Source organism: Mus pahari, chromosome 5, assembly GCF_900095145.1.
Source record: "Mus pahari chromosome 5, PAHARI_EIJ_v1.1, whole genome shotgun sequence".
NCBI lineage: Eukaryota > Metazoa > Chordata > Mammalia > Rodentia > Muridae > Mus > Mus pahari.
In genome coordinates this window covers 152,799,145-152,811,654 of record NC_034594.1, presented here as the reverse complement: position 1 = coordinate 152,811,654, position 12,510 = coordinate 152,799,145, and the positions used below count along the sequence as shown (strand labels likewise).

Below are 12,510 nucleotides of genomic sequence, written 5' to 3'. Positions count from 1 at the left end.
CAAAAAAAAAAAACAAAAAACAAAAAAAAATAAAAAAACAAAACAAAACAAAGAAATGTTAGTTTGAGCAGGTGTGGTAGTATTATGTAATTCTAACACTAGAAAGCCTGAGACAGGATTAGTAGTTCAAGGCAAACCTTGGCTACATAGGGATCTAAGGTCAATCTAGGTTACACGAGATCCTGTCTCAAAAGCCAAAATACTTAAGAAGCCCAATATTGTGGTGCATTCTTGTCAATTTAGTACTTGGGAGGCAGAGGCAAGATTACCACAGCTTGAGGCCTGTCTGGTCTACGCACTGAGCGCTTCAGGCCGGCCAGCGCTACAGAGGCCCTGTCTCCAAACCAAACCACAAACATCTAAGTTAGATGGAGGCTGAGGAAGGGACGTTCTTGAGCTCCAGGCTGCTACTATTCCCCCCTCCTTTTTTAGAAATATCTCACTCTTAGAGTTCAGAGAACATGTGATATTCCTTTTTTTAAAATTACTTTTATTTTTTTTTTTACAGTCCAGTTGTTACCCCCCCCAGCTCCCCTCCCACCATGCAATATTCTTAAAAGATAATTCTTAAAACAAAAAACCAACAACATTGATGTAAGCTCAGCACAGGTCTCTTGACTGTTGAGTGTTTTTACAGCAACAATACTGAGCTGAGAGCTTAAGCAAGCACTCTATAGCTGAGCTCCACCTCCAGTTCTGGTTAAGGTAGTCTTTAAATGAGACACAGTGACTTCAACAGGAAGCAGAGACAGGTGGATCTCTCTGAGTTCTAGGCCAGTCTGGTCTACACAGTGAGTTGCAAGCCATCTCAAAAAACAAAAACAAAGGAAGATATACTTTCATTAATAATTTTAGGAAATTAAAATTTTAGAAATATTTTAATTACAAGCAAATAAAGATGCATTTTCTTATAAAAGCATATGAATTTAAAATTATCAGTGAAAAGTAAATACAAGATACAATGAGTTACAAATAACAGAAGGAAAAGAAAAAAATATTCAAATTGTGATACATATCTGGAAAGACATAATTCTCACCTTTTAAACTGACAAGGGCTTTTGCTGAAGAGCCTGAAAGTAAAAATAAAACAAATCAGCGAGGTATGGTGGTGCATGACATTATAGGTGGTGTCTCTTTGAGTTCCAGGCCACCCTGGTCTACATAGTAAGTTCCAGGCCAATCAATGAATGCTACACAGTGAGACATTGTCTTAAAAAAAAAAAAAAAAAAAAAAAAACCAACAAGCAAACTAACCCAAATCAATAACTATTTTCATAATCCTGGTTGGAGGACTAGGACTTGGCTTGGGTAGAGAGGTGCTCCAGTTAGTCTGAGCAGCGTTGGGTCTGATGGTGGTTGGATATGCAAAGGGAGCATCATCAGTGGCCAAGTCTGTAGCATAGCATGAGAGAGGCAGAGGACTGGCATGGGTTCAAGGCAAGCCTGAGCTCCATGCTTAGTCCCACTACAGCCTGGTCCTGTCTGGGAAAGGAAAGGAATACTGGTGATCAAGGAGGGACTGCAGAGGCCCAGGCAGGCCTGTGGAAGTTGTGACAGCAGTTAGAAATTATTCTAAGAGAGAAAAATGTAGAAAAAAAAAAAATGAGCACAGACAGAGTGTCATTGTGCCTCCTCATCCAAAAGTACTCTAGCACTGGAGGAAAAGAGAAGGGAAACTCATTATTGGAACGAAAATCAGAAGAGGTAACAGAATAAACAGAAAATAAACATGATTCAGAGACTGACAGAGCCGAAAAGTTCCTTGAGAGTCCTGAATACAGGTATTCACAATGCTTAAAGATCTATTCAGGAAGCTGGGCAGTATGTTGCACACCTTTAATCCCAGCACTTGGGAGACAGAGGCAGGTAGATCTCTGATTTTGAGGCTAGCCTGGTCTACAGGGTGAGTTCCAGGACAGTCAGGGCTACACAAAAAAACTTGTCTTGAAAACAAACAAAAACAAAAAACTAACAAGCAAAAACCGTACAGGAAAATAGATTCCTGAACACCCAAGGAGGGATAGCATAAACGTAGAGGGAGTCACTAGATAAAGCTCTTCATTGGATCTGTGGCAGGTAATCCACTGAGATACAGAGCTACAGGGTGGCTTGACAGTGAAGGGTAGGGTCTATGAGTGGGGGAAGTAGGAGACTCAATAGGGAAAAAAATTTTTTGAAGTTTAGTGTTCAAAGACCATAAAATCATAGGTAAGAGAATAGGGTGAGAAAGCCATAAGGGCTCTAAGGAGCACTTGCCTACTATTATGTTCAACCACTAGTAACACAAAATAAATAAAAATTCTACTAGAAAGCTTCAAATAAAATATAACCAAGAAACACTAAGGTAGACAGGAAAACACAGTCCATCCAGGAAAACGTGGGTATATACTAAGTTCTGTCTGCATGGTAGTTCTTGCTCAGGCAACAGAGACCCCACAGCAATGTGCCAAAGTCCATGTTCTCCTGGAGCTTCTGCTCTAGTTAGGAGGGCAGGGAAACAAGTACAAGCCAGTGCTGACGAGCTATGGAAACCGTGAATGGGATGACCGTGGAGCGTTAGAGGAAAGACACTCGTGAATCAGCCTCTCTGAACGGGTCATTTGAAAGGGGTCTGAGGAAGGGGTGTAAGTTACAAGGGCACCCAGCTATTCCACAAAGGTGGAGCTCAAACCTTGAGGATTCTGATTTACTACCGTTAACTCCTTGTACCTTTTTTGGAGGCAGTACAGTGATCAGGAGGGGTGACTCTGCAGCTAAAAATGTGCACTGTTCCTGCAGAAGAACCAAGTTCAATTCCCTCGCCTATGTTGGGCAGCTCAGAACCATCTGTAACTCCAGCTCCAGGGGCATTTGAAGCTTCTGGCCTCTTCAAGCACCTACACTCACATGCACATACCATAGATATAATTAAAATAACTCTTTAAAAAGAGAGCATAGGTTCTAGAACATTGAGGTTGGCTGGCTATTGTTTAGATCTTGGCTCTGCTACTTTCTTGCTATGTTATTTCCCACAAAGTACCTCAACTCCCTGTGCTGCTGCTTCTTCATGTGTAAAAAGGAGAGTAAACAGATATAAGCACAAAGGCTTAGAACAGTATATACAACACATGGCTAATTTTCAGATGGGCTCACATTACATTAACTGACCAAATTATCCATCTGTTTAAACATATGAAATTACAGGCAGGTGAACATGGTTAAGTTAGAATCCTGCTCTAACCAGTTCCACTTTGTCAACATTTAACCAGTATTTACTGACTGTTCCCCATCCATAAGCACTGTTAGAGCTGAGGTCACCACCAAAAGCCTCCATCTCAGAGAGTTTGTATCCTAGTGGATAGGGACGTACAACAAATAACTACATGAGACAGTAATTATACCTCATGACAGTTACTACAAAGAACATAAACAGGAGTCAGGGAAGCTTCCAAGGAAACAACCTCTGAAAAGAACTAGCCATAAAATCAAGAACAACCTCCCTCCCCCACCATAGGTGGGGGTGTCACAACATGGAGACCAGGCAGAAGAAACCTAGCCCCCCCCCCAAAAGAAAAAGCCCTGAGAAATTAGTTCAAATTGAATTGTAACAGGGTTAATGGCTTGTGCTTGGGGGAGAGAGGTGGAGAGAGACGAAAGCAGGGTTGTGCTTAGACTGGGAATGCAGGCGTGCTCCTAGTTCCTTCTGATGACTGTGACAGGACTATCTGACTAAATGACCTCACGTCGGGTTCCAGAGGGGTCACTCACTTCATCATTGTATGGAAGGTATGGAAAAGCAGAGAACTGACAAGATGGCCAGGAAGAGGAGAAAAGGGAATACAGAAGATGCTAGGGTAACACAAAACTATCACCACCCCACTGACCTACTTTCTCCAATGAGGCCCCACTCCCGACCTTTCACCACCTCCAACAATGCTATCTTATGACTATGAATCCACAAGAGAGGAATCCATTTATTAGGTCAGAAGCTCATGATCTAAATGTTTTTGGAGGTATGTTCAAGGATACACCAAGTATGCTTTGCTGATCTCCTAGGTATTTCTCAATGAACTCAAGCTATCAAAATTAACCATCACCACAGGCATGAGGAAAAACATAAGTGGCTCAGCTCTGGTGGGCTGCTGACCAACAACCATGTGACTGCAGGTAAGACAGCCCTGAGAAGTCAGAAGATTGTATGGAAAACTTCAAGAACACGTGTACTCGTCAGAGGACAAAAAATAAGCACAGAATCTTAAATTGGGGGCTAGAAAGAAGGCCCAGCAGTTCAGAGCACCTTTTGCTCTTGCAGAGGACTGGAGTTTGGTTCCTAGCACCCATGCTGGGTGGCCCACAAATGCCTGTAATTCCATTGCCAGAGGCATCAATGCCTCTGGCCTCTATATGTACCCTTCATACATGCACAGAACCACATGCAGACAGACAAATACACATAATAGAAAAATAACAAAAATGTAATTAAAAAAAATCTCAACATGATATTCTAAAGAATAAGCAGAAGTTAACTGGAAGTGAGGGGAGGGGAGACCAGCCTAGAGACCAGCACTTGCCTGTAGCACAGAGAATGAAAACAGTTCAAGTAACTCAGAGAGAATGAGAGGAGAGGTACACAACAAACGGGGAAGTGGGTGCAGCCAGGAAACATGCATTGGCCTTAGAATTAGCTACTAAAAGGTTTTAAACAGCGATGGCTGGGGCCGATGGCACATAATCCTAGCAATCAAGAAGCAGAAGCAGGAGAATTGCTGCTCGTTCAAGATCAGCATGGTCTACAGACTGAGAGTCAGGCTAGCCAGGGATATACATGGAGATCCTGTCTTGAGGATTACAATACAAGATAAGAGGAGGAAGACATTTCTGCTCTGAAAGGATCCCTCTGGTCCACTCTAGGAGGCAGTGGGTTACTAAAATGGTAACAACCTAGGCTAGGTGATTGTAAAAAGTAAGAATTGAGACACATCTAGAAGGTAAGCTCTAGGACTTAGTGAATGCTTAAATGCTGGAAGCAGGAGGAAAGCAAAGATAACTAGGTTTGTGCTCCTTCACACAGATATACAATGTAATTGTTCATTAAGACAGGGGTGGCCAGCCTGCTCTACAGAGTGAGTTCCAGGACACCCAGGGCTATACAGAGAAACCCTGTCTCAAAGCCCCCCTCCCCCAAAAAAGGCAGGGGTGGCACATACCTTTAATCCCAGCACTTGGGAGGCTGAGGCAGGCGAATTTCTGAGTTTCAGGCTAGCCTGGTCTACAGAGTGAGTTCTAGGACAGCCAGGGCTACACAGAGAAACCCTGTCTCAAAAGAAAAAGGGGGGGGGGTGTCCTGGAACCTAGCACTGTGTGCTAGGGTGGAATTCTGAGATAAATTCTGAAATTTCTTAAGTTTGATGATTCCTCTGTAACATCTAAGAGATGTAAAATAGCAAGAGCTCAAGAGCAGGAGCTTAGAGCAAAGATTGTGCTCACGTAAAAATCATGTACTTACATCAAATGAAATAAAGATCAAATTGTACAGAAAGCAAATGGGACTGTGCGTCCATGAGTGAGTGCATACATGTATATTTCTTTTCTTTTTTCTTTTTTTTTTTTCCCCCCCAAGTCAGGGTTTCTCTGGCTGTCCTAGAACTCACTCTGTAGACCAGACTGGCCTCCAACTCAGAAATCCGCCTGCCTCTGCCTCCCAAGTGCTGGGACTAAAGGCGTGCGCCACCACCGCCCGGCACGTATTTTTTAAAACACAAAGTTACAGTAAGTAGTCAGGAAATGATAACTTTTATAATTGATGTTACAGGAGCTATTAGCTAATATACTACATAGCTCCCTTAACTAAACTGGGGAAAAAATACAAAAATAATGTAGTGTTTTTTCATATCACACTGAAATTACTTTTTCTTTCCAGAATCATGCTCTATCTTATTAATAATATTATTCCAAATTCAGTTCCATTTTAGTCAAGTCTTTAAGTCTATTTGTGTCATTGCTAAGAAATCAAAAATACAACCCTTGCTTTTGACAAAGCCATAGTTTAGCTAAAAAAAAGACATACACACACACACACACACCCCTCCCCAAGCCAAGTACCAGAGACATTGCATGGTAATATAAACAATTAGGTTATACAGAGTGTAACAGTGTAGTTAATATCTGAACCTCAATGTAAATCCCAAGTTTGTAAAAGAACAAGTAAGAAAATCCTTTTCCTAAAGGTATGCTCACAGACACAGCTAGAGGTGTGCTTTGCTGATCTCCTAGGTATTTTTCAATGAACTCAAGCTATCAAAATTAACCATCACCACAGGCATGAGGAAAAACATAAGTGGCTCAGCTCTGGTGGGCTGCTGACCAACAACCACGTGACTGCAGGTGAGACAGCCCTGAGAAGTCACAGAGCGTACTCATCACAGAGGATGAAACATTTTACAGTACAGCCCAGGCTGGCCTCCAACTTAAGAGTTATCCTTTTGTCTCAGCTCACGTGTGTGAGGTTAACACATGTCACAGTGCCCAGCTTAGGAAAAAAAAAATCTCTTCAGATGGCAGGTAACATTCTTATTTGAATTATCTATATTTTCAAGCATCGTAAATAACAATCAACCCTATTCTCCAAACGAACGATAAACTCATGGATAATCTATAGATAATACCTTATCAATACAGTAATCACTGGCTATTTAAATAGAAGTCAAGATTAAATAGAAATACAAGAGCAGCACCCATCTAGTCACAGGAGACTACCGGTTGCTCACTGCACACTAGAAAAGTGACATCTCCATCCACCATCGAGAAAGTTCTTTTGAGACTTAGCACTGGCCTAAACCAAAATTAAAACACATTCTGGATACTAGCCTTCATCGGCATGGCAACCTAAACTTTTGACTTAACAATATAAGGAATATGTGATCTCAAAGAAAACAAAATTAAGAGTATCTCTCTTTTAAAGGCGTATTTGCGTTGCCCACAAATACATCTAACAGAGTTTGAGCTTTTTCTTTGCTTTTTGAAACGGGTTTCTCTGATCTGACTTCCTGTTGGGGCACCCCAAATGGTTAAAAAACAAAAACACTCATTTGTTATAAAATGATACAATCGTTCTAAATACAGATTGCTCAGTTTGGGGGTTTGTTTGTTTGTTTGTTTTCCAAGACTGGATTTCTCTGTGTAGCCTTGGCTGTCCTGGAGCTTGGTATGTAGACTAGGCGGGCCTCGAACTCGGAGATCCACCTGCCTCTTCCTACCGAGTGCTGAGATTAAAGATGTGCGCCACCACACCTGCGAACCTTTCCTTGACCAAGGGCTACAAATAACACACCACAGAGTACGTGTTGATTCAAGACCATTTTGTAATTAAAATGTCTTTTAATAATGTGCTCAGTATGAAAATTACAAAATTGTTCCCTTGTCCTTAGGTCGCAGAGTAGGTGTTTTTACTGTCTGCGGACAGGTGAACATCCGCCTTGGAGGATGTGAGTACAGAAGGTTAAGTGAGGCAATGCACAGGGGTGGGTGTCAGGCAGAATAACATACTTATATAGGCTGCGGGGCTCACATCCAGTGTGTAAAGCCCACCCCACACTCTAGAGACACATCCACTCAGGAGGGAGTCTGGGGATGGGGCTACCTCGGCACTGTATCCCGGCTGGATCATCTCCGGAAAGGTCCAGGGCCACCTGTAGTCCCAGGGGAAGGGGCCAAGCCTGTGTGACACGGAAGAAAACACTTCCAGGATGGACGCGGGGGGTCGGGGGGAGCGATCACAAGTGCCTGCAGAAGCAGGAGCCGTCAGAGGATCAGATCGGAGGCCCGGGACACGAAGAGGGGCTGTGTCCCCGGTGCCCAGCCCGAGCCCTCCCGGCCCCCGGCCGGCGAGTTACATAACCGGGCGGCCGAGGAGGACGGCGCCCGCGACTGGGGGGCCGCTCTTCGCCCACCCCGGCCGGCGACAGCAGTCGCTCCGGGAGAGCAGCCGCCGACTCGGTCAGGACGCGCTGGACTCCCGGGCTTTCGGTTTCCGGCGCTGGCGCTCGCACAACCCCAGAAACAGACACACAAGACACCATAACAAAGGCGGCGACGCGGCGGCAGCGCCTGAGGAGGAAGGCCGGGGACTGCGGTGGGCTGGCGGCCATCCCACCTGCCCGGCAACCGGACTCGGCCGGTGCGACCCCGGGACGGGCAACCGGCGGGAAGGAGGGCGGCTCTGAGACGCTACTTACTCTCGTCAGGCAACTGGTCGAGCTCCGCCATCTTGAACGAGCCGCGCCGCTTTTTCAAAGGCTGCCCGCCCCGGTGCATTGTGGGGCGGAGACTGTCTGCGAGGGAGGTTCGAATGAGGAGCTCGCGGCCCGCGGCGCCTGCTCCCGCCAGGCCGTCCGGCTCCGCCCGAGCCCGGCGGGAGGGGGCCTCGGGGCCTCGCCCGCACCCCAGGCCGGGCCCGGAGGAGGACCGGGGGCGCCTCGCCGAGAGGCCCGGGAGGGCCGAGCGCGGGGGGCGCGGCGCCAGCCCCGATGCGCCCGCCCGCCCGCGCCGCCCTCCTCGCCTGCGCTCGCTCCCGGCGCGCGGCCGGCGCTGCGGCTGCGGGAACTGCAGGCCGGTTCCCGAGGGGAGCGGGACGCAGGCCCGGGCCGGTGGCGCGGCGGACGAGACCTGGGTTCCTGGTCGCTTGGCACGGAGCGGGCTCTGCCCAAAGTAACGTGGACTCGGCTCCCCAGACCGCGTTTCTCCGGCGCCCCGGTCCCTGCCCTTCCCCCCCTCCCCGAGTGCCCGGGCCGCGGCGTCCGCTTCGCCTGCGGGTCACAGACGCGGGGTCCCGGCGGCCCGGGCCGGAACCTGAGCTGCGAGCGGCCGGGACGAGACCTTGAGAGGTCACCAAGTTGGTGTAGGCCGAGGGCTAGCGAACTGTCCTGCTTTCTTTCTCTAATGCGCTCCACCCGAGACCGGTAGTGAGCTGGGAGCCTCACGGTGACTAAGGATGCTTGGGGAAGACACAAGTGACACTAGCCAAGTGTAATGAAACTGGATGAGAATTCCTCCCTGGCCGAAAAGAAGCCGGGGAAAGAGTTCACAGTTCCCATCTGTAACACTTTCTAGTATTTAAACCACGGTGGCTTTTCAACTACTATTTTTTACAAGCGTGGTTGATCTCTCCGGGGTGTCTATTCTCCAGGAATGTCTGAGGAGGGGGTAGTCGGAGAATGGAGAATTTAAAAGAAAACAAAACAAAAAAACGAGTGGATGAGGGACTTCCACAAACTAAAAAGTTTAAAGATGGTTCAGTGAGGTGAGAACAGATCTAGACAGGTCAGCCCAGGCAGGGCTAAGTTGGGCTTGGTAAGAAGAATAAAGCGAGGTCTTCCGTAGAAGGAAGAACGGGCTTTCATTTCCTTTCTAGAACAAGAATGTGAGGCACAGGTTGGAGAAAGACGAGACTCTTGGGCGAGCAATAGAGAGGAAGACTTCAGGGTCAGGAAAAGGGCAGCAGGCTGTGAAAGTTGGGGGTGCAACTTGTATCAGTCCCAGGCAAGCTTAACACTTGTGCTTCAACTTCTCCGCAGTAAAATGCAGGCAAAAATTCCACTCTTGCTTAATGAGTGGAAAGAACTTATAATGGCTCCTTGCAGCCAGCTGTTTGCTGCTACAGCCTCCAGTTTAGACAGTAGGGAGCACCGCAGAATCTGGGGTGGCAGGAGGGGCAGGGTGGAAAATCCATCTTCCAAGAGGTGAGGGAAAAGACTAGTGTGAGCAAGAGAAGCACATTGGTGCTGGCCCCTCTGGGCCCAGGGTAAGTGGGTGATGAGGTGGGCAGGAAGTAAAGAGTTATAATAACAAAGTAACCTAGCCTTCTGAGAGAACCTAACCCCTCCTGAGCCTTCTGAACACATTCTGACCAGCCTGCCTCTTAACAGGTGGACGAAACTGGTCCTGCTTGGGTGTCTTCATCAATTTGAAAATGAGATCGGGCATAATTTAACCCTCTGAGAATAAAAGAGCAGCAATCAACATGGAGGAAACTGAGAGAGAAGAGAGGGGCAAGAATCGTGAAATGTAGTAGACAGGTGTTGTCAGATCAGAGCAAGTCAGATTTTACAATGAGGCAGTTTTTATACATTTTTCAGTACCTTGGTTTCTCTCTAATGTAACAGCATGTCTTAATCTATACTTCTGAGACAAGGAACCTTGTGACTTGCTTGGTAATTACTAAACGACAGAAATTCATGTCTTATGGTTCTGGATTCTAGAAATGTCAGGTGGTGGTAAGGGCCGCTTTCTCCTTCCAGGATGGGTGTCTTGCTACATCTCCCGGGGTGAAGGATGTGCCCTCTTCCTGAGATGGAAGAGCATGAGTACCCCTTCATACTGAGACCTGCTGAACTGCCAGGAGGGTGCGAATTCCATTTGGGGTCAGAGCTTCTTTATACTGTTGCATGACAGATTAAACTTTAATATGAATTTTGAAGGAGACACCATGATTCTACCCATAGCAACATGAACCATAGGGTAAGTTTCCTTCAATTGTATATTCCAATTTAGGATGACACGATTTTGTAAGTTATCTTGTTTGCTTTAAAACATACACATTGGACTTGGCGGTATACTCCCTTAATCCTAGCACCCCATGTTGTGTAGCTGTTTCCTGAAATAAAACCTTCCATTCTGGAGAGAACTTTTTCTTTTTCTTTTTTTTTTAAAGGGTTTATTTACGTATTATATGTAAGTACACTGTAGCTATTTTCAGACACACCAGAAGAGGGCATCCATTCTCATTACAGAATGTTGTGAGCCACTATGTGGTTGCTGGGATTTGAACTTAGGACCTTCAGAAGAGCAGTGAGTGCTTTTAACCACCGAGCCATCTCTCCAGCCCCAGGAAACTTCTTAAGATATTTTCAGGGAAGTGAAACAAGAAGGAAAAATACTGCAGGAAAGCTCCTTAAGGAAACTAACAATTCAAAATACTTTCAGGAGATTCCTGAAACAGACGGGATTCATTAGAGCCCTCTCTCCCCCAAGAGTATGTAAAGCGTAAGGACTTCTGAGAGTCACTGTCAACTAAGCCCAGGTGCCTGAAGGAAGCAGGGATAAGTCCAGCAGAAGCAGCATGGAAGCAGAGACCTGCTGAACTGTAGAAGACAGACAGCTGAGCTGCCAGGAAGTGGCTCAGACCAACTGAACCACTTGGAAAGGACTCTGCAACCTGTTGGGTTGCTTGCAGACTGCAGTCTGCTCTAGTTTCCAGCTTTCACAAGTTGTCACCCATGTGGGGGTCACCTTTAGTGATGCAGCTGTTTTTGAGTCATTTCAGCTCCTGTAACTAACCCAGGAACTTCCTGGTTCACAAAGTTGGACTTCCGGTGGTATCAAGCTTTGGTCTGTAATTGATTCCCTATTTGGGGTGAAAAGAGTTTGTTTCCCCCCTCCCCAGGAGTCTGCCACACAATACTAGGGAGGTAAAGGCAGGCAGGTCTTTGTCAGTTTGAGTTCCAGGCCAGCAATGGCCACACAATGAGACCCTGTAAGAACACTAAGTCATTAAACAAAAACACCTAGGCAAAAGCCAAGGTATTGTGATTCCCTGGCTTTTCTATTCCTAGCATCGCAAAAACAAACATGAAAACACACACGAATTTACCATAGAACTGACAAACAGAATGTCTCATTGGGTGTGCTTGCTGCCAAACCTAGTGACTTTAGTTTGATCCCTGGTACCCACACAGTAGAAAAGAGAAGTAACCACAGCAAGTGCTCTGACTAGCACCAAGTAAAATTTCATTTACGATGTATACGTGCATAGATTAACCCAGAACAAAAGGTACACGTGGTAATGGTGACTACCTCTAGATAGTAGCATAGTGAATGATTTTTCTCTATAGCTGTATATGTGTAGCTTTTCCATAGAAAAGATTTAGCTTTAGAATATAAACAAGCATGACAATCAGTGTATGTATCTTAGCCAGGTGTGGTGGCATATGCCTGTAATCCTAGCACTTGACAAGTGGAGGCAAGAGTATCAGAAGCTCAAGGCCCATCTTCACAGCAGGTTTTCAGTTAGCTGAGCTCCCTGGGTCCCTCTCCAGCAATGAAAGGGGCCAGGGAACCGCTCCAAGGTTAAGAGTACATAGCATTCTTGCAGAAACTCAGAGTTTCCCAGTATCCTTATCAATTCATAATTGTCTGTAACTATAGTTCCAAGGATATTGACACTCTCTTCTGGCCTCAAAGGCAACTGGACTCATGCACATACCTCCTCTCACATGTATACTTAATTTAAAATGAAAGCATCTTTTAAAAAAGTCAACAACACTGGGTGTGGTGGCACACCCTCCCCAGTACTGGCAGGTAGGGGGCAGAGGCAGACAGACCTCTGAATTTTAGGATAGCCTGGTCTACACAATGAGACCCTGACTCAAAACAAGTACACAACAAGTACTTTATCTATGGAATGGGATCATCCATAAAAGCAATGATGAATACTGATGACACCACAATGTGGGTGGACTTTTAAAACCTGCTCAA

The 12,510-nt window shown here is 45.9% G+C and overlaps 1 protein-coding gene across 2 annotated transcripts in view; it reads right to left on the bottom strand.

The window, feature by feature from the left end:
* The window catches only part of Lin9 (lin-9 DREAM MuvB core complex component), a 51,421-nt gene extending 42,966 nt beyond the window's left edge, over positions 1-8,455 (bottom strand). The window contains exons 1-3 of one of the 2 annotated variants that reach the window (XM_029538729.1): positions 8,214-8,245; positions 7,619-7,694; positions 1,038-1,070 (exon numbers count right to left, since the gene is read on the bottom strand). Coding sequence is in view for 1 of the 2 variants with exons in the window: in XM_021197899.1 (XP_021053558.1) it covers positions 1,038-1,070; positions 8,214-8,292 (112 nt within the window). In the remaining variant the exon portion in view is untranslated. Of the gene's footprint in view, positions 1-1,037; positions 1,071-7,618; positions 7,695-8,213 lie in introns of both variants that reach the window. The other variant, XM_021197899.1, reaches the window with a different exon arrangement.
* Positions 8,456-12,510: the final 4,055 nt, after the last annotated feature.